At 41.0% G+C, this 21,079-nt stretch overlaps 1 protein-coding gene across 49 annotated transcripts in view; it reads left to right on the forward strand.

Moving 5' to 3' along the window:
* The window catches only part of RIMS2 (regulating synaptic membrane exocytosis 2), a 378,604-nt gene that overhangs the window by 291,869 nt on the left and 65,656 nt on the right, over positions 1–21,079 (forward strand). For 33 of the 49 annotated variants that reach the window (XM_068161226.1, XM_068161227.1, XM_068161209.1 and 30 more), the window contains 2 exons: positions 3,711–3,746; positions 8,839–8,939. The exons of 9 other annotated variants lie outside the window; for them this stretch is intronic. In XM_068161226.1, the coding sequence (XP_068017327.1) occupies positions 3,711–3,746; positions 8,839–8,939 (137 nt within the window). The remainder of the gene's footprint in view (positions 1–3,710; positions 3,747–8,838; positions 8,940–21,079) is intronic. 7 more of the 49 variants (XM_068161212.1, XM_068161213.1, XM_068161217.1 and 4 more) reach the window with 2 other exon arrangements.

Here is a 21,079-nt window from a genome sequence, read left to right on the forward strand (position 1 = left end):
CCACCTCCCCAAGCACCTCCCCATATTGCTGATTTTAAGTGTTGGCAAATATGAAATATAGAAGCATATAATATTTTCTGTCCTTACCCTGTCTTGTGTCCAAACAAGAGTTCCATGCCTCTGTTGTAGTAAGATGCAAATCCTGCAATTTCTTTGCTTCAAAGCAAGGAAGCCTAGGTTTATTTTAGGCCCCAGCCAGAGATGATGCAAATCTTTCTTCTACACCTATTTGAAAGTCCTATCCTGAACCAACCTGTTGCAATATTCCCTGCACAGCTAAAAATCATTGCAGGAGAGACAGTTCAAGAGAGAACCAGAATCTAACCAAGTTTGGGGCAGTCAGCTTTGAGAGAAGGAAGAAACCCTGGGCAGGAAGCCTGTAAAGCCCATCACCTCCCGTTTTTAACCCTAAGGCTGCAGGGTGAAGCTGGCTTGTTCTTGTCCCAAGGAATCCAGCAGTTTTTTGAGCAATCATTCGATGCTGCCCTCAGTATCCCTGGCTAGGGAGACAGCTGCTGTCCTGCTGTGGGACTGTTATTCTGTTTGGACAAGTGTGAGGATGGTCATGTTCTCCTTCAAGGGACTAAGGATTCCCTGCTCGTGGTACCTCTTGAGGCAGGGTGGGTGAAGCCTGCCAGGGTGCTTTGGCCATGTATCCATCAGAACAGCAGAACTCATTTTGTTAAGGCATTTCCAAGAACTTATAAACGCTCCAGACCATTTTAGGTCTCTTTTAGTTCTTGTTGATCTGATCTCTTATAAGCTTCTCTCTTAGAATTCTTTTCTCTTCATATTATCTTCTAAACACTTGCCAGGTTGCTAGATACCTACTAGATACATTAGAAAGAATAGACCATTACAGGACCAGGGAAATGTGGCTGTGTGTACTGTTTTATAATAACAAAGTCAGCTGTGATGGTGGAAGAAGGTTTTGAGAGAGAATCCTTCAGCAATTCAGTCTCTCTGTCCCTAGAGCTCATCTCTGTGTTCCCTCAATATATTTCAAGATATCTGTATTCAGATTAAACAGAGTTATTTTCTCTACTATGCAGAAATGTCTCCTTCATGAAAACATTTCCTTTGCCTTTGCCTTTTCCTTTTTCTTTCTTTTTTTCTTTTAACCCAAATAGTTTAATTCTGGAAAACTTTAGTTCTTGAATTGAGATAATTACATCATAGGATGCAGTATGTGCTTTCCCCTTGGTAAACCAAGGTTAATCAGAGTGATGAAGAAAAATATGCACTAACAAGATGATACTGGAGAAGAATTGGCAGAGGTTGTTAGGACTGACTCTGGTGGCTATTGTCATTTTGTGCTATGCAGATCAATTTACTGGTTTTCAGCATTTTAAAGACATTTAGACTCTAGAGCCTTTTTGATTTGGGCACCCAGTAAATGGAGGAACCAAAAGCTTACTGTTTCTTATCAAGATCCTGAACCTGCTCTGAGCTTTCTGAAGAGGTCCATAGCTACTGTGAAGATCTTTGCTGTTGAGAAATTGGCATTGTTTTATTTGTTCAGTAGACAGTTGTTCAGCTGACACTGCTCAGCTCTCCAACCTGGTCTATTCTATTCTAAGTGAGATCCTTCTCAACTCCATCTTCTTTTTCATTCTCATACTTCTTCAGACAGACCTTCACAACAGAACTGAAACCTTAGTGTAGAGAGTGTAATCCACTGTGCTGACCTTTCTTATAAAAATCTAAAGGATTTGCTTACTGTAGAGATTTGTAATCAATGCCACAATCTCAATTACACTTTAAAAGTCAATAATGCAACTGAATTTTATGCTTGTTAATACTATAGTATTCCTTTGGAAGCATAGAGCAAGACCAAAAGAAGGTCAGACAGGTGTCATAAACCCTTGTTTTGACAGTGTCTTTATTTGTAGACTCATGGTTGAAAGTCATCCGGATGTAGGGATGGATGGGTGGACTTCTAGGCATTTTTTGCCGGGAGTGATTGTATATACCATTTGCAGATGGAATAACTTTGGAATGTCATCGTTCTGTCTGAGCTCAAACCTTAGGGTACTTAAGAGACTCTTCATTCCTGTCTGTTTTGCATTATGTCGAATCAGTGGCATTGCTATCAAATTACCTTCTGCTATAGAAAGCAGTGAGGCAGTAGAGGAGAGTGTTGTATTTGTAGCTTTTGGTGATGGTAATGTAAAATAAAACCTGAAAAAATGGAAAGCTTGACAAGCAAACATTACTACTTTGCTCTTTCTGCTGTTTTCCCAGCAACATCCACACCCATACAGATAACATAGGCCAGGCTGCTTGCAGAAGAATGCAAAAGGCCTTATTTATAACCTGTGTTTATGGAGTAGGAAAGGTGAGGGAATAGGAGATGGTAGAAAACCCTATTTGGTACCCACTGATTTCTAAAACTGCAACCCTGTGACTTGCCCTCTCTGTTTCCCAGGAATTTGCCTAACAATGCCACTAGGAGCAGAATAACCTTGGTCCCACACAGGATGGGGTGGCAGAGCCTGTCCAAGTGTGGCACACCATTTATGCTCTCAGCAGGAGCACGTTTTCCTTTCTTACACTTCTACCTCTCCCCAGTGTGATTTCTCTTTAAGTATAACTTCATGCTCTGCTTTGTTACCTACCTACAAAATGCTATTTCCCTCTTCATTCTTTGTGCTGTAAAGCAGATCATAACTTTGTGAGCAACCCTCAATAAAAATAAAAGCAATTCTCATAAAGCATGCTATTTTTGGTCTGTAGCTCGGAGGGGTTTGCTCCATATTCATGGACCTGTTTTAATTGAATTCAATACCATTTTGGCTGACAGTAAGAAAAAGAAACAGAGTCTGTTTAAAAGTTAATGTATTTCTAATTAAAGTAAATTTTATTTGACTTAAAATTCGTCCACATTAGTTACAAAACTTGGATGTCAGAGTGCAGTATTTATGGGCTGCCAAACTATTTGATAGCAATCCAACGGATTTCCATTTCTTTGTGACAGAGGAGTGCCCTGAGCCATTTACAACCTTTGATATGCATTCAGAATGTTTGCTGGCATCGGTTAGCTGGATTTATGTGCTTTAACTGGGTTCTGAGGATTGCTGTTAGTGTCTTTTGTTCTTCATCCTTTTTTTAACTCTGAGACAAGCTGCAGCAATATCATTAGTAAACCTTTTTAACCTGCAGAAGCTATGAAAATGCATTAAGCTCATGAAGATTTAAAGTAATTACTGAAAACCATTCTGACACATTCAATTTTGATGCCTGAACTATTAGAGTGCAAGGTTGTGTGTGCCCTGCATAAAGCACACAGCACGAGCAAAGGTTGCCCTTTTGGTTTTGTGTCGTCTTGTACAAGGAACCTGGAAACTAACTATGTGTGACACCTGCCTTGCTCTCTTCTCTGTTGAGTGTGTTAATGATTCTGGAAGTGCACAAAATACCCATGGGTTCCCTCCAGTAAGTCTTCAATAAGAGTGCACAAATGGAAACACTAGCATGCAGTGAATATGGCTCTGGATGGAGAGTACCAGACTTGGTCATTGACTAAACTCATCTAATTAACTTGATTTGCTGGCTTTTGTTACTTTTCCTTTTTAATGCATGATTTATGTTATTTTTATTGTTATTATTTCTGCATTTTCTCTCTCCTCCCCCCCCTTTCTTTTTCTTTTCTTTTCTTTTTTTTTTTTTTCTTTATTTTTTTTTTACATGTTGCTTTCATTGGTGTGTAGAAGAAAAGAAAGCAGATCCAGAGAATGGGGATACAGGTAGGGTGACTTATTCAAAATGTTTTCATGTTGTTGCCCTTAAGTTCTTTGAGCTATTATGTGTAAGCAAATGTGTGCCCTCCAGTTGGATCGCTGCTCTGAGGATTTCAGCATAGACACTAGGAAATAATAAAGCAGGAAGGGCTTCTCCAGGTGTATTTCCTTTGCTTTTTGAAGGGAGTCAGATCAGGGTGAGAAATGTGAAGAGACCAGAATCAGCTAAGAAGGCTCTCATACACCTTAGGATTTCTGTTATGTCCTCTCCAGTGCAGGCACGGTGTGCTCACCTGCACACTGCCTTTTGCCTTTCTAGTAGAAAGTTTCTGACTTCCAAAATCTCAGAGTCTCTTACTTTCCCCCCATGCCTAAGCTGCTGTGCCTCCCAAATGTTGTATCCCTCTTGTCCATGCCTAACCAAAACTGTCCTTCCTAATATTTTAAGAGAAACTCCACTCTACTTCCATACCCCAGATTTACAGGTTACTGTCAGTGCTCCAGAAAGCCCCCAACTCCTCACCACCTTCCATAGCAGTTAGAGTAGTCAATAACTCCCACTGGAGGAGGTAATAAAAGAAAGAATGAGAGAAAACAGAGACCAGGGTTGGGGTTTTTATTGTTTGTTTTTAATAGGTAGATTTTTCCTTAGGCCAAGATGGGTGATAAGGACATTTTGTCGTTGGTGTGAACCACAGACTGCCATCTCAAGAGTCTTACCTTAGTGTTTGACCTGAAGAGCAAGTAACAGTCTTTAGCTCTAGGCTGAACTGAATGATTGCTTATCTAGTGTGGGGTGTCCCTGCCCGTGGCAGGGGGGTTGGAACTAGATGATCCTTGTGGTCCCTTCCAACCCTGACTGATACTACTATGATACCTTGTAAAGATGTGCATCTCTGAGCAGATGGGGTCAGGAAATGTTAGGTATTAACCATGCCTCCGATTACATTTCCTTATTCAGCACAAAACCACTAGTTTTCAGTCATGAGGAGAGCTTTCATGGTGAAGCAGCTGAATCTTACCTTCTTTCAAGTTAAAGCATGGAAAACAGTGGTTTCCACTGGAAGCTGGAGCAATGCCTGCTCTGAGTCCTGCTGTAGGAATTATACATCCAACACCCAGAACATGGTAGGAATTTTGTGGATGTCACCTCAGTAGGGCTTATCCCTAGGTTCTGTTTTAATAAAAGAATGAAACAGAGATCCTTCTTCTGCTATGTTGAAGATTTAGAAGGAGTTACAGGTCGAGCTGGGTACATCTGAAGAGGGGTCCTGCATGTAGATTGTTACTGGTCACCTGATTTCCTGATGACACTCTTGCTCATCTAATCATGTCCACAGTGTTTAGGAGCTTCTCCTGACTTGGTCCTGGAGCTGCCAGACACCCTTTTTCTCTGAGTCTGGAGACATTTCTTTATCTTTTGCTACAGAATATCATGCAGTTGAAGTTTTACTTACACTTCTGTATCTATTGGGTGCATTTCCATAGATCAACCCAAAAGTTACAGTACAACTTATGTGGCTAAAGGCTTAATTTACTTTAGTCACTAGTGCTAAGCTCTGGCACAAATTAGTCTCTTACTACAGTCTTCATGGAACTGAGGGCAGGTTACAGGGTTGCTGTGCACTTCCCTTAGGTGCCTGACTGGCATTTCAGAACTGTGTTTGCACTGTAGTGCTTTCCCCCAGCATGCTCCCTTCTAAAAGTAAGGAGAGTGGCTGGTATTGAAGCAGCAGCTGACTTTGCTGATGAAAACCCCACTAGGCCAACCTTCAGACCATGTTTGTTGTGGGTTTGTGTTTGTTTTGTCTTTTGGTTGGTTGTTTTTTTAACACTGAATAGTAGTTCAAAATAAGCAAAACTCCGATATGTTGCCTAAGGTGTAATGAGCCCAGCTCCATACGAGGGCTCAGCCAGCCTTGCTCTACTGGTGTGAAAGCTTATGCCACACATTTTCACTGCTGTTGATAGCTAATAGTTAGATACAAGTTAGTTCTGATTCATCTGCACATACTCTCAATCACCTCATGATCACAGTGGAGGCCTTAATATAGGACTGATATTCCGCCTCAGTTACCAAAATCATGTTAGGAGCTGGAGCTTCCTATTGGGCAGCTACTGAGCTCTCTTGAAGTACTTTCTGCTCTAGCTAAACCTTCACATAGAGGTTTAGATCTGCTAGCAGATGCAGAGATAATGATAGCCCTGCATTTCCACCACGTGCATGGGAAGTGCTGTGATGCCTTCTCAACCTCCCTCCTCCCAGCCAGACCAGGGTTGCATCTGGCTTAAGTTACACAGAGACCAGCCTGCGGCAGCCAGTAACCCTGCACACTCTTTCCGCATGTCACTTCCATGCACGGACCAAAAGCTGATCTTCTGCATTATGAACTTTCTGCTGCCCTCAGGATTCTCTGTTTTTTGCATGTAAGTGAATTAACTTGTTAAAGGCAGCTTCAGAGCTACATAGCAAGTTGGGTTTCCTTTCAATGAGATTATATGGGAATTGAATATTGCAGTTGGTTTGGTTTGGGCTTTTCCCCCTAATTTTTGCTGTCTTGTTTTTATCCTGAGACTAAACTGAGCCACCAGTTTTGCTTATTTTGCTACAGAGGACTCACCTCAAGGGTTGCACTCCCCTTTCCATTGGCATATTTCAGAGTGCTTGGTTTTGCAGGTCATAGGCAATTAGCGTTGTGGAAACGTTCACTGTGCCAGCTGATCCTAGTGAAGAATTAATGTTTTCAAAGTGCTGAAATTTCTGATTTATCCTCAAGATGTGTTACTTCAGCCTGAAATTTGGCATTTTGTGTCTGGGCACCACAGAGGTGATTATTGAATAAGAAAACTTCCTAAGAAAAATAGAAAAAAAACCCCAAAAATCCCTTTTAGTGAAAAATGTCTTCTTGATGTTACTGAAGAATGACAACTGGAGATTGTTTTTCCTTTTGGAGCAAAGGTTATTTTACCATAAAACTACTTCTGTCTTACTCTGGCATTGGAAGAAGAAAAATATCATTTTTCTAAGTATAAAGTTTTTGTTTTCAAGAGAAAAATAACCCAAATCTTTAGAGCTTTAAAAACTAGATTCCTACTGAAAAAAACACCAAACCACAAACCCAAAACCCAGCATTGCATCTTAATGATAAATTGGCACATCACAGGATGTCAGGGGTTGGAAGGGACCCAAAGAGATCATCAAGTCCAACTCCCCTGCCAGAGCAGGACCATACAATCTAGCTCAGGTCACAGAGGAACACATCCAGACAGGCCTTGAAAGGCTCCAGAGAAGGAGGCTCCACAGCCTCTCTGGGGAGCCTGTTCCAGTGCTCTGTGACCCTTGCAGTAAAGAAGTTCCCCCTTGTGCTGAGGTGGAACCTCCTGTGCTGCAGCTTACATCCATTGCTCCTTGTCCTATCCAAATATTGTTTTGGAATCTAAAACATCTGAGGGAAATTGTGACAGGGAAAAGTAGCTTGATTTTATTTGAGGAATTTTCATCTGTTGCTCTCTCTTTCGCTTTGTCTCTTCCCCCAAACCACTGATCCTTCTTTTAAAACACTACTCCTACTTTTTAATTAATGCTCTTGTTTATCATTTCTCCTAAAAGTTGTGATGAAGTTTTGCATTTGTGTTGTTTGTAGGGAGTAAAGGTGGAGAGTTTCAATACAAAAATCAGAAGCCAGAATGTTTATAGATGTCAGCACAGTTTAGCCTTTTCACATTCCCTCTGCCTTCCATCCTTTTACTTCCAGATATCCTAGATGTAGCAGGCAGGGTCACAGTACCTGCTACTGCTCTTACTGTTGTTAATAAAGATGTACAACTCAGAGACCCTGAAGAGGCCCTTTGCAAAGCCCCACTTTACTGTTGGATTATGACTTAGAACTGAGGTTTAGAGTTTAAGTCAGGTTTCTGTGGTACATTGGAATCTAATATTCCTGTCTCAGATCCATGAATACAGTGCAGACTGTTCAATATTTGTAACACCCAGAAACTTCCATTTATGACCAGTGGGATTTTGAAACTGGAATCCTAGGCAATTTTTCTGTTAAAATTATGGAAAGTTTGAGACAAACCTCAGTCAGAATCAATACTTCTTAGCATTCAGCAGATAGTTAAATACTCTGGATTCATATCATGCAAAAGTGGAAGAGAATCAAGCCTGTGTATGTATAATAGACAACTAGATTTTGTTTAAACACTTTTACTTCTTATGTTTTGTTGTTTTGGGGTTGGTTTGTTTGTTTGTTTAATCCTGGGCTGTTGTCTTCCCCTCGTTTTTCTATTTCTCTCTTCTACTCCAGCTTTGGCACTTACTTCCTTATGATTTCACACAGCAAGTTGTGGTGTTACAGTGCCAGCTGGTTAATACCGACTGCTGCCCAAATCATATAGCAAGAATCCATCCCTATCTGAGACTAATCACTTGGTCCAATCATTTGCTAATAGTATTTGGTGCAAGAAGAGTGGATCCTGAAGCTGGGAATGTGTGTCATTAGCATGTGGCAGTGATGCCACTGGATGGCTATTGAACATTCCCTTAAACATCTTTAAATTGATTTGAGCAGAGTAATGAGATGCTCAAAGGGTAAACTGACAGTCTGCTAGCCTGGGGTTGCTCCTTGTTTAGCAGTGTGGTGGATCACACCATAAATGCAGAACCAGGATCTCTCAACCCAAAACAAACAGGTTGCCTTTGCACTCCCTTTTTTCCTTAATGAGGGACTAGGTTTCTCTTGAACATTTTTGAAATAGTCAAATTTTATTTCCTGGAAACATTGGGTTCCATTTGCACTTTGCTTTTATCACTACTTTTTTCTTTCCTGCAAAGCTCTTCTCACTTGAAGTGTGTAGAAGGTACAACACTCACTAAGATTCTGCTAACTCACTTCTGCTCTCCTCTGGCAACTTTTTGGGGGTGGGTTGAATAATTGTAATCCAGAGACTAAAATGATGTACACTGTAATTTAAGTAAATCAGATTGCACCTCTTTCTGTTAAAACTTTCATGAGCATAACTTTAAACTTGGAATTGAGGACTGCCTGTGTATTTATTGATTTGTTTTTCTTTCCCCCCTCTCTTTTTAACCTAACAGGTGCCATGGATGTGGAAGAGAGGAATCGGCAAGTGAAAATGAGCAAGTACAAGCAGGTAGCAGGATCAGATTCCAGGCTGGAGCAAGATTTTCATTCTAAGGCAAGGGAGTTTTGTTTTCAAAAGCCACAAAATGTCCAATATCCATTTAGATACTAATAGATGAAGTGGAAGGTGGTTCCTTCAGTAAAAGTACCTATACTAACCTTATTGGAAGTGTGCAGCAAAACCCTTAAGTTACAGTGATCTGGATTGTTTAAGAAGGATGAGTTGAAGCAAAGAAAAGTGGCAGTGTAATCATCCATTGGGAGGAAGAATAGGGCCATGACTGAAAAACTCAAAGAGAAGGAAATAGAGAGGTTTATAGAGTGATAGATGGAATGAGAGCTGTCAAAACCTGTTCACAGCTTTCATCTATCTGAACACAAAGTTATCCTGATCTACAGGAAACTGCAAGATGCAGTGGTACTTCATTTACTAGTGGCTCTTGGAAAGGTGTTTTATACACCAAGGAAAACTCCTAACCCAGCTGTGGTAATTTGCCAGAACATATGAATCATTACTTATTAGTACAGCCTCAAACATACTACCCAAAATTTCCTGCTATCTGGAACAGGGTCATGTCATACACAGTGTGTTAATTAAAACAATCAAGATGCTTTCAATTTAAACTTCTATTATGCAAAACTAATTTAGTGTCCTCTAAAAGACTTCGTTAATTGAGGTCAGATTGTAAGTAGCAAGCACAAGACTTCTGACCTATAAAAGCTGACTAAGAGAAATGTGGTTTAGACTTTTATTTCCAGGATGGAGTTGCTTGCTCCAAGGAATGACAAATGTACTGTAAACTGAGCTATTTAATGCTTGAAGGCAAAGAAATAATGAAAGTGATTAAGTTTTAGGAAGAAGTTCTTCCCCGTGAGGGTGGTGAGAGACTGGCACAGGTTGCCCAAGGAGGTGGTGGAAGCCTCATCCCTGGAGCTTTTTAAGGCTGGATGTGGCTGTGAGCAACCTGATGCAGTGTGAGGTGTCCTTGCCCATGTCTGGGGGGTTGGAACTGAATTATCCTTGAGGCCCCTTCCAACCCTGACAATTCTGTGATTATCCATTTTGCAGGTAATGTAGAGTAGGATACTTGATAGGACTACTCTCTACAGTGTACACTTCGCTGTGGCAAAACACAGGAATAGCTTTAGTGATGTCCACAGCAAAATGAAAATAGATAACTGACAAAAGAAATGGCTTAAAACACTTTAAAACTGTGAGGATGTGCTGCATGATTGTTTGGGTGTGTTGCAAAAGACACGGAGATTTTCATTAGCATGCAGGAGGGAGCTGCTGCGCTGTCATGTTTTACCGTGACTCTTGTGGTAAAGTTCTTTTTGTGTGCCTATATTGTTGACTTTGGAAGGTGTTACCCTTCAGAGCTGAGCTTCATATTGTGAGCAGACCTTCTCGTGGCTGTTGTGATCATATGTACCACAAAAATATGGCTCTGTGTTGTATGCATAATTCTGATTTGTTCTGCTGGTTTTTCCTGCTTTTTTTTTCCAATGCTTCACTGAAATTTGTGTCAGAAGCAGGACTGGTGTGGAGTGAAAAAGAATAAAAGGCCTCTCCCTGAAGGAGCTGCACAGAATATCATTTTACCTAAAGAAACAGCTCCTGTCCTTGTTTTTTCATTTAACCTGCACCATAGGATTGGGCCTTACTCCACATCTTTTACCTTTTTGTTGTTGTTTGGTTTGGGTTTTGGAGTTATACCTTCTGTATTGCTGGAATGTATGAAAGAGGACAATCATAAGTGGAATTGGGAGTATGGTCCTTGGTTTGTTGCATACCTCAAACAAATGGTCTCCAGAAATAAACAGCTAATTTACTCTTTGGCCAAAGTGTAGTTTCAGTATTTGAAAAGGAATTATTCATCCCATCAAAGAGCTTGTGGAACTGAGCACTGAATTTTCACATGCATGTACTAATTCAAAAGGTATTCATAAATGTATAGGTTTTTCTAAAGCCATATGAGTACCTTAACTCCCAGAACCCATAGGAGAGTTCCAGCTTAACATCTCTACTACCACTGCTTCGATTCCCCTTAATTAAGTGCTTCTATTATCCAGAGACAGAAAATGAGTAAGTACCATTTATCCACCTGGTTCCTACAGAAATCCTTCTGGCATCCTGAGCTGGAATGCCTGTGTCAAATGCTGGCTGAAATCTGCTGTTCAGTGTTTGACACAGTGACTTTGCTTCCTGAGATCTGTCAGCTGGCTCAAGGCAGGCAGTCGAGCGTGTGCCATGCCTGAGAGGTCATTCAGGAGGTATTAAGCAACATTCAAGGAAGCCAGCAGGTGGAATTTTCTTTACCTTTCTGTTCTGTTTCTTTCTTTAAATGGAAGTCAGCAGCAATGGAATGTCCCTTGTGATTACTTTGAGTTAAAAGCCAAAATTCCTTTCCTGAGAAGGAAAAGTTTTAACAGTAGAAGTCGTTTTAAGTGTTAAAATATCAAAACAGGCAGTTTGTGTTATACCTCCTATTTCTTTTCCCTACTTCTGGAAGTCAGAGGCTTTAGAGGAAGATGCTTACTCTTCACAGAAGCTGCTCAAATATGAAATGGATTTTTTTCTTCTGTTTTTTTCCTCAAGTTACAGATTGTGTTTTTAGTATTCCTATACATGCCTCTTAGAAAACGAACAGCCAAACAAAAAACAACCTCAAACACTAAATTCAGGATCTGAAGTTCAATCATAAGACTTAAAAATGTAGTTAAATTAAATTCTTGATTTGAGCTCTATACACAGGGTAATGTACAAACCAACTCATCTGTCAGTACTGTTGTGTACAGACAAGGGCAACAAAGCTGGGGAGGTGTTTGGAGCACAGCCCTGTGAGGAGAGGCTGAGGGAGCTGGGGCTGCTTAGCCTGGGGAAGAGGAGGCTCAGGGGAGACCTTCTTGCTCTCCACAACTACCTGAAGGGAGGTTGTAGCCAGGCGGGGCTTGGTCTCTTCTCCCAGGCAACCAGCACCAGAACAAGAGGACACAGTCTCATGCTGTGCCAGGGGAGGTTTAGGTTGGAGGTGAGGAGAAAGTTCTTCCCAGAAATAATAACTGGCCGTTGGAATGTGCTGCCCAGGGAAGTGGTGGAGTCACTATCCCTGGAGGGGTTTAAGAGGAGCCTGGATGAGGCACTTGGTGTCATGGTTTAGCTGATCAGATGGTGTTGGGTGATAGGTTGGACTTGATGATCTCAAAGGTCTTTTCCAACCTGGATAATTCTGTATTTTTCTGTTTTTATCAGACTATCTTGCTGGTGAGTTAAGAGTAATTTAGTGGCTTTGAATACAGCTGTGGTGGTTGCTGTGATCTCTAGTGTTTTCTTCTTTAGTCAATGATACGCAAACTCTCAGCAAAGGTATCTGGTGCTGCCATATTTCTCTTTCATTTAATACAAGTTTTCTCTTCTGTTGGTTTTGATGCTTTTATAATTTATTGTTTTTAGTCATGAGTATTTGTGTCTCTATTAGAGATTTAGGGTGTTAGCACTGTGGTAAAAATGAATTCTGCATTTACATCTCATGATTGTGGCTGAAATATAAACAGCTGAAATTAGACTGAGCCTGGCTGTCTTTCTCTGTCAGCAGGTACTCTCTCTGCTCAGCCATTTCCCTACTTTTTATGTAAGCTTCTGTAGCTAATCATGTATCTAGAAAGCAGAGGTCAAATATGTTACAAAATGTTGTTAAAGTACCTTTTAATCTTACAATGGAGCCCAGAGAGATAAAATCACTCCTGAAAGTGAAAAAATAAAATGAAATCATCAGTCTGTTTTGGCTCTGAATATTCACCAGTTATTGGAGCTTAGTGGAGGAAAAAGGAGACTTTCAATTGTTTCTCCTTTAAAAAAAGCAAATACAAACAAACAAGGCAAAACCAAACAAACCAAACCCCCAAACAAACAAACAAACCCCCCAAAACCCCAAACCAAACCAAAGCCAACAGAAAAAGTGTAAGACAGAGCCTTGAGTGCTGCTTTTACAGAATGAGTTAAACACTCTTTTGCAGAAAGCAAATATTCTCCAGGGGACAAAAATGCCCTGCTTTGTCCAAGAAAGATACATCAAACACTCATCAAAATGTATCCCAAAACATTCCTATCAAAACCAGAATCAATTAATTAATTGCCATTTCCCCCTTAATAATCATGTTTTAAACTCACCAGAGTGCTGTTTAGAGCAGTTTTCAGCCAGAGTAATCACTGCAGTTCATCTTAAACCTTTTTATCCTATATGGGATAGAAGCTATTTTCCTTCCTCAGCTGCTAAACTGCTCAGTCTGCTTTGGTTCAGAGTGGCTGTCTGTCTTTCCATGGTAAAACTCAATTATTTCTGTTTGCAGCTCTTATCTGAATTTAAGCTGGGGAGTTCCAAGATGCCGTTGAACTAAATATCAATGCACAAAATGGTGTGAGTGTGCTTGAATTAATTACCTAAGATGTACTGAAGCTGCTGCTGTGTCGATAATAGACGAGAAAATCTATGGGAAAAGAGAAAGAGAATGAACTGGGAAATATGTGCTAAGTATCTGGCTGCCGAAGTTTGACATTCAGAAGTAGAGAAGATATGAAGTTAATGGAACTGCTGCAACAGCCAGGGAGCTCCAAGAAATCAGATGAATAATCTATGACAACAAGGATCACACCAGACTGCAGTTTGTGCTACTTAATTCTGTGCCAGGCTAAATAAGAACAAAAAGGACATTATTCACATTTGAGAGAGAACAAGGGTAGAGTAGCAGTTCCAGCTACATGGAAACGAGTTTGCCAGATCAATATGCTAGACTGCTGACCTTGAAAAATCCAGGAAGACACGGCACCTGAGTAGAAGGGATAGACCTGATATCCCAGGGCAATGCTTGTATGGAGCTTGCTTATGTGTAGGAAACGTAATGAAGGAGGAGGACCTTTGTCTCTCTGCTACACAGGTGGTGGTTCAGAGGCCACCAGGCACTATCAGGCTCAGAGGCAGGAGAGCTGGCTGGCCACCCTCACCTCATGTACCTCCTGCCTTGGTTCTCCTGCCCTGCAGCAGCTTCAGTGCATGGTCCTGGGCCAGCAGCAGCCAGCTGCTCTCATGGCTTTGGCGGCACATTTGAGACAGAGGATGCACCCAGCATTCACTCTTGCCACCCATAACTGTTGCTGAGGCCCCTGAAGTGGTTTTGCCAGTGTGGATCTTTTCTTTGGTTCGGTCTCTGGGAGCCCTTCTCTTTATACATGGGTTGGTTTCCTTTGATACCAGGCTCCAAGTTATCAGTGGGAATGTTGGCAGCTTATCAACCTTTTTCTAAACAACAGATTGGTGGTTTGAGGAAGTTTTGTCATCTGTCATACAAGTTAAAAAACTAAGTCTCTGTCAGGTTTCCCAAAGGCATGGCTTTTAAAAATTCTTATTATTTAAGTAGCTTAACTGCATAATCTCTTCAGTTAAATTCAGTGATCATAACTATGACCTTAGGCATCTGTATTGCAAGTTGTATATATGAGGAACTTGGATGGATAGGTAACAGGCCAGCATTATTCTGCAGAAGCTGGTTCTGCACAGGGGAGCTCATCAAGGTAGGGTCAGGACCTTGGAGTCTCAGCACAGGGAGGTCTTTCATTTCTGCAGCCTTAGTGCCTTCAGCAACCCTTCTAGTGAGAATGTTACTAAGATAGGAAATTGCTTTTGTGGCCCTCCTAACCTGTGGTGTTTCTGACTGTCATTTGTTGGAAGTAAATCTTTGCGTGCAAGAATTAATATTGATTTACTTTCAGGCATTAGAATATTTTCTCTAGTACTACGCCACAAGGAGCTGTAGCCTCCTCCTGCAGATGGAGGATGTTTTACTAGGGACTTCACTGGGAGCAGTGAATAATAGCAGGAAATTACAAGAAAGAACAACTAATTCTGAAAATTGAATCCTTACTTCTGAAGAGAGTAGTGAGGCACCCAAAACCTGCTCATGTTTTCAAGAGCAAAAGTAGAACAGGTAAATTATTACAGCAGATTTGTTCTATTAGCAGCGTTCCAAGATAGTATGAAATTACATTTTAGACAAAATTATCAAATCAGCTGTAAGGCTGCTCAAACAAAACCTGTTTTGTTTTGTTTTGTTTTGTTCTGGTTTATTTATTTATTGGAAAGAGTGATTGCCATGGGAATGTGCTGCCCTGGGAGGTGGTGGAGTCACCATCACTGGGGGTGTTTAGGAGGAGACTGGATGGGGTGCTTGGTGCCATGGGTTAGTTGATTAGGTGGTGTTGGGTGATAGGTTGGACTTGGTGATCTCTGAGGTCTCTTCCAACTTGGTTTATTCTGTTCTATTCTGTTCTACTCTGTTCTATTCTATTTTTTTCCCCACTAAAAGAGCATCCTGTCCTGAGCCTTTACCTTCCCTATGTACAGACTTTTCATCTTATAACCTTAAGCTCAAGTTTGGAAATTGCCTTTCTTCCAGTCTATGAGGAGGAAAGCACAGAGTTTTGTCCTGAAGTTCAGGATGTGTTAGCATGGTAAAATGTATCTGAGATATCATTTTTCCTCCCCTCAAACCATGTAAACTCTTTTTGCAAAATCTGACTTGCAGATTCCACAGTTCAGTATCCAGCAACTACCTAAATAATAACACTATCTGCACCTCAGTTTGAATATGGTTTTCTAAGACCAAAATTCAAAGTACTGTGGCATAGTTGTTGGAGTTCTTTTGTGTACCCTGAGATGATAATGTCAATTCTCTCCTGCTAAACAGACTGCTGTTCAGGTTCAGCTACTGTAAAGAAGTATCTTGGGTGCCTTTTAGGTGGCAGTTAGAAGTCTTTCCTTTCCCACTTTGAAGCTAGTTTTGGGTCAGATAAATTCAGGAAATGCTATCCTAATGCTATGCTAAGGAAAGGAATAGTTCATAGGCATTAAAGATCCCTGAACCCATTCACAGAAGCTCTGGACCTCAGAATAGTTCCCACATCTATAAATGGCTCGTGACATGATCTGAATTTCTCATGAAGGTTCAAATGAATTATTTTTGTTTGTTTCATTTCCAGATATGTGACATATTATTATCCAACTGATAAAGTGGTCTAGGTGGTGAAGTCATTAATTAATGTTAATAGGTGTTGCATGTTTCTGTAGAAGTGAATTCAAATTGATCTTACGAGCGAGGGAAGAGGCAAATTATTATTGCTATTTACAATGTGGTATGAGAGACATTGCTAATACATGTTCTCTAATTACTCCCTCTTCAAGAGCTGAAGCATAATGAATAAAGAGGAAAAGAGTTTATATTTTTCTGCTCCCTAGGAGCAGTTTGCATGCTCAGGATCTCCCTGAAGCCTTTTCCCCCCATTTGCAAAACAAGGGCAAGGCTGCTCGGGAAATTCATTTTAGGGAAAATCAGCGGTTTCTAAGCAGTTTAACTCACCTATGGAGGTACAAGATACCTATGGAGGTACAAGATACCTATGGTGGTATAAGATACCTATGGAGGTATCTACATCTTGCAGATATTTTCTCCTTTAGCTAGATATGAATCTGTAGCTCAATTATCAGCTGAGTTTGTCTGTTTCTAATTGTACAGGGATTTTGCCAAGACGTATCATGATAATCAGTGAAAGCAAGAGCTTAAAACAGAAAGGTTGCAGGACCTTCCCTTAAATCATGCTTGGCTTTGGAGGCTAACCAGAGAGCTGTGTGTTGAAGGACTTTATCAACTGGAATCATAGAAAGAGATATTTATATCTAGTTCTTGAGCAATTGTGTTACTCATGGTCCTTAGGCACTTCTGCTTGCAGGAATAAGCACTCACCAGATGGCCCATGTGTCAATCCAGCTGTTCTCTTCAGCATGAATTCCTTTGAAGGTGCTGTGTCCCAGGACAAATTTGCTGAAAGTCACATTTAGATGTTACACAGAGAGTGTAGGATTGAGGGAGAACTATCAGGTATGCCCACATACTTAGTATTATTTTTGGGGGGTTAAACAAAGTGCAGTGAAACAGAAATCCTGTGGTAAAAGCTGGTTGTCTTTCCACCTCTTTTTATTTGAGTTTCTTTTCATGAGACAACCAAGAAGATTAAAAGCCATTGTAAACCTTATCTTTTCACTCCAGTGTGCAATAGATCTTGGATTGCCTTTCAGGAGGTGATGATTAAAGATGTTTCTGTGTTGCTTTACTTGTCTGATACTTTACCTTAAACAACAGGGTTTTAGGCAGCATTTTCCATAGGAGAGATGGGATTTTAAAGAGTGACTTGTGATTTGGAACAGTCTTTGGACTACTGTGGTAACTTGCTATACCCCAGCAGCAGGTTTGCAGTGCTCTCTTCTTTCAGAACTGATAACATTTGTTTCTGACTTAAATTAAGATTAAATAAGCACACTCAGTTCCCTAGACTAGATGAAGCTATCTTTGTCAATTAGTTGTGCATCTATATCATCTTGATTTCAGAACAGATGTTAGTGCAGCTGAAATTAGAGGCTGTCTTGATCTTCCTGAAGTCATGTGTGAAAAGCAGCATCAGAACAAGAGGCCACTTGGTGTTTTAAAACTGACTGCAGGAACAAATGTTTTCTGTAGGAAGACAGACTAGTTCACAAGCTAATTCTCAAGCTCACTGCAAGGCCAAACACTTCTTAAGAGCTGCCTTACTGCTTTCTAGTTCTCCAAGTATTTTCAAGTCCTATAAACTCTCCTTGATGTAATCCCAGAATATTTTCTAGTGCTCTCCTAAATTCATTTCCTATTGTACACTTAGGGAGTTTATAAAAACCATTGCAGCATGTGCCAATATATTGTGGAGCAGACAGTTTCTGTCTTTTTATTTGCCTTGCCTCCAGACTGCCTCCCTCTAGATTTCCAGTTCTCCTTAGACAGTGATCCACTGGTGGCTTTTGCATTGCTGCTGCCCTTTGGCTTCTTCTTCAGCTCCTGGATCAACTTGGCCTGGGATTACAGGGTCATTTAGGTTGGAGGGGACCTCAGGAATCTGTATAGTCCAACCTGGCATAAAGCAGGTCAGCTCTGAGAACAGGGCTTTTATCTGTTCAAATCTTGAACACATTCAGTGATGAAAAATGCACAGCTTCTTTGGGTGACTTGAGCCACTGCTTCACTGCCAGGAGCAGCAACACCACCTGTAGCTTGCTCAGGCTAGTATGGGACAAGAACTCCAAGAAAGGCACAGCAGGGTCAAGGTCAAGCAATCAAGGGGTGCCTAATGCAAAGCAAGAACTGCATGAAGGGAGAACAGGATTGGAACAGTGCCAATAGGGCTGGTCAGAAGGAAAATCTAGGAAAGCAAGATCCAATAATTAGGAAGAGAAAGGAGGAAGATGGGATAGGATCCAGGAGTACAAAGTAGAAGCCAAGGATCAGCAGTCATGAGGAATACCTTAGAACTGGTTGCCCAAGGCAGTTGCTGTAATACACCTAATAACAGAGCAGTGCAAGAATTAATCTCCCCAGTCAGTCCTTAAATCCCCCAAGGGACTGATGGATGTCCTATGAAGCCAATAGCTAAAGCAGGGCTGGCACAGGCTGATCTGACTACCTGTACCTCAGGTGCCTTGATGAATCCTGGCACAAAAGACCAATTATTGAGTTGGCCAACCACAAATTCCATGCAAGGCAGAGATTCATCACAGCCATCATCTTGGGTTTGTCTGTATGAAATCTCTGTATGTACTCATTTGTATCTGTATACTGCAAAAATGGCTTACAAGCTTCTGCTTTATGTAAGAGTAATGCTGCTGTTGTGAATATTAGTAAGTATTTGATTTGATTTTTAATGGCAGACTTCATTAGGCAGCCATTAACAAAGGAAGAATCAAAGAACCCAATAACATTGATACAAATGATGTGTGGTAACTAAAATGTGCAATGCCTTTAAGAGGCTGTGAACTCACCATGAGAGCTGCAGTTGAAATTACAGAATATTTCATACAATTGCTGTGCTCTGGCTGCTCAAGAGCTTTTGTCAGCAAGGCAAAGAACTATTGAAACAGTCCAGAATGGTTCTTTAATCTTCTTGTAAGAGCACAATGGACAATTGTCTGAGACGTCTTCCCAACATTTTAATCAATAAAAACATTGACCAGAGTTGCATGCTCCTATGTAAATGCTGGCAAATGAAAACTGATCAGTAGGCTATTCTGTAAAAGAAAGATGGCTGGGAATCACTGACAGTTTCAGCTGCCTGGGCAACTGCATGACTGTGCAGTCCTAGCTGTAGGACTGGGAACAATAGATTAAAGCAATGTGACACAGTTCTAAAAATCCCTTTGAATTAGGAGCTGTAAACCAGTTTCTTTTGGGAAATAAGTGTCAGAGTGCTTGCAGCTCTGTGTGCCCTCTCACTCACATAGGGGTAGTTCACCAAGAAAAAAAGGTCAAAACATTTGCAGAGGTTTTTGTATTAGGTAGCAGAGCAGGTGGTTCCTTTTTGCCAGCTTTAATCTGGAATTCGTTACTGCAGGAACAGTAATCTTAAGATATTAGCACAAAGGCTCAACTGCCACTGGGTTAGAGTCTCCAGCTGATAGTTTTACTAATTCAGAGGAAAAAGGCTTTTAGAAGATTTAAAACTTGTTTGATAGAATCTGCAATAGTGAAATTGATGCCATTCTTCAACACAGCACAATCAGCTTACTGTTAAAAATCCCAACGCGCCTTTGAATCCATCCATCTGCTTGCAGCAGACTTCCAGTTGTTGGACCAGCTTGGAGAGACTGGGCACTGCTGCTGCCTTCTGGGTCATAAAGTCCAGAATGCTGCCTGTATTATGAGTCTGGATGGGGTTGGAAATGGCAGTGTAACCTTATTCCAGTAAAAGAGATGTACATTTCCATCGTGGGGGAAGTCAGGAGATCATTTTCCTACTGCCTTGGCTGTAATTAAAAACAACTAAATAAATACAGCCCTGCGTATTTAATTAGCCTGCATAGGAGGCAGGCACACTTCTGCAACCCAGCCCTCCTGGCTGGCTTTGGCCAGGGGAGCTAGCAGTGCACATGAGGCTTCCCTACTGCCCTCATGCCAGGATTTTCTTCTGAAGGAAGGCAGTTGCTGGATCTGATGATTCGAGCCTGTGGCCATGCTAGGGCCAGGACCCAGCCACAGGAGCTGCAGTTCCTCAGCAGCGTGCAATCTCCTACAGCAGGATACTTAGGAATGGGAAATGGTAGAAGTGTTTCAGACATAATGAGTGGATGGCACTTGGTTAGTAATGACCTTTTCAGTCTAATAGTTGATCTTATCATACAGCTGGTGACATTCAGAAAACAAAGAAAGTGAAATTTTGACACAGAGAACAATGAATATAATAAACATCATCGAGTGCAGTGCCCTGGGGCACCTTCAGTCACACAAAACCCGAAGGAAAAGTAATGCACAGCTGTGCAGAAATGGGTGTGTTTTGCAGCCAGAGACTATGACCCACTTTAAATAAATACATAAAAATCAATATTTGCACAATGAAAGTGCCACCTTGCCTTTGAGGCAGCGGGCAAAGGAGCACTGCAGAAACTGCTTTATATAGAATTGCAATTTATGAAACCACTTCAGAAACGAAACGTCAGGATGGCTTCTGCCCAATGAACACTGCTTCCTTTGGTCTTCTGGGCAGCAGTTTCTGCAACAACTAACATGCAGTGCACTATTATAATCTATTTCCTAAACGAAATTAAGTCAGAGATAAGGTCTAAAGTAGACCTTAGCAGCAGAAGAAAGACCAACTAGGAGCATAGTTAATGGATATCTATGAAGTACCTGAGCTTTGTCCAGCAAGAAAGACAATTTAGTATCAGTTTCTAGATGTACCTTTGGTAAGCAGCTTAGCAGATTGCTTTTCAAAACAAATCTTGTACATGAAGACATTCAGCTTTAACAAAAGGGTCAATTAACTTTTCCAGTTTAAATCTAAAGCATCCTGAAATAGTAAGGACGAAATAACTCTTCTGTGCTGTGTGACCCAATGGAAAACATTTGATGGGAAGTACCTTCACATGCAACTGAGAAAAGAGAGACAAGAGAATGAGCTGATGACCTTTTCTCACGTTGTATTTCTGAAATGATTTACCTTGAGGTTGCTTTCCTTGCTGTAGCAGTTCTCCAGCTTCACCATATATGACTCGATTGTTACTAGTGCATTATCTTAAAAACACCCAAAAGGTGTTCTAAGGTTGGTTTATTTATGGAAGTGTCTGATTT

Source organism: Melanerpes formicivorus, unplaced genomic scaffold (assembly GCF_026170545.1).
Source record: "Melanerpes formicivorus ecotype bairdi unplaced genomic scaffold, bMelFor1.0.p_v2 SCAF_56, whole genome shotgun sequence".
In the NCBI taxonomy this organism is placed as follows: domain Eukaryota; kingdom Metazoa; phylum Chordata; class Aves; order Piciformes; family Picidae; genus Melanerpes; species Melanerpes formicivorus.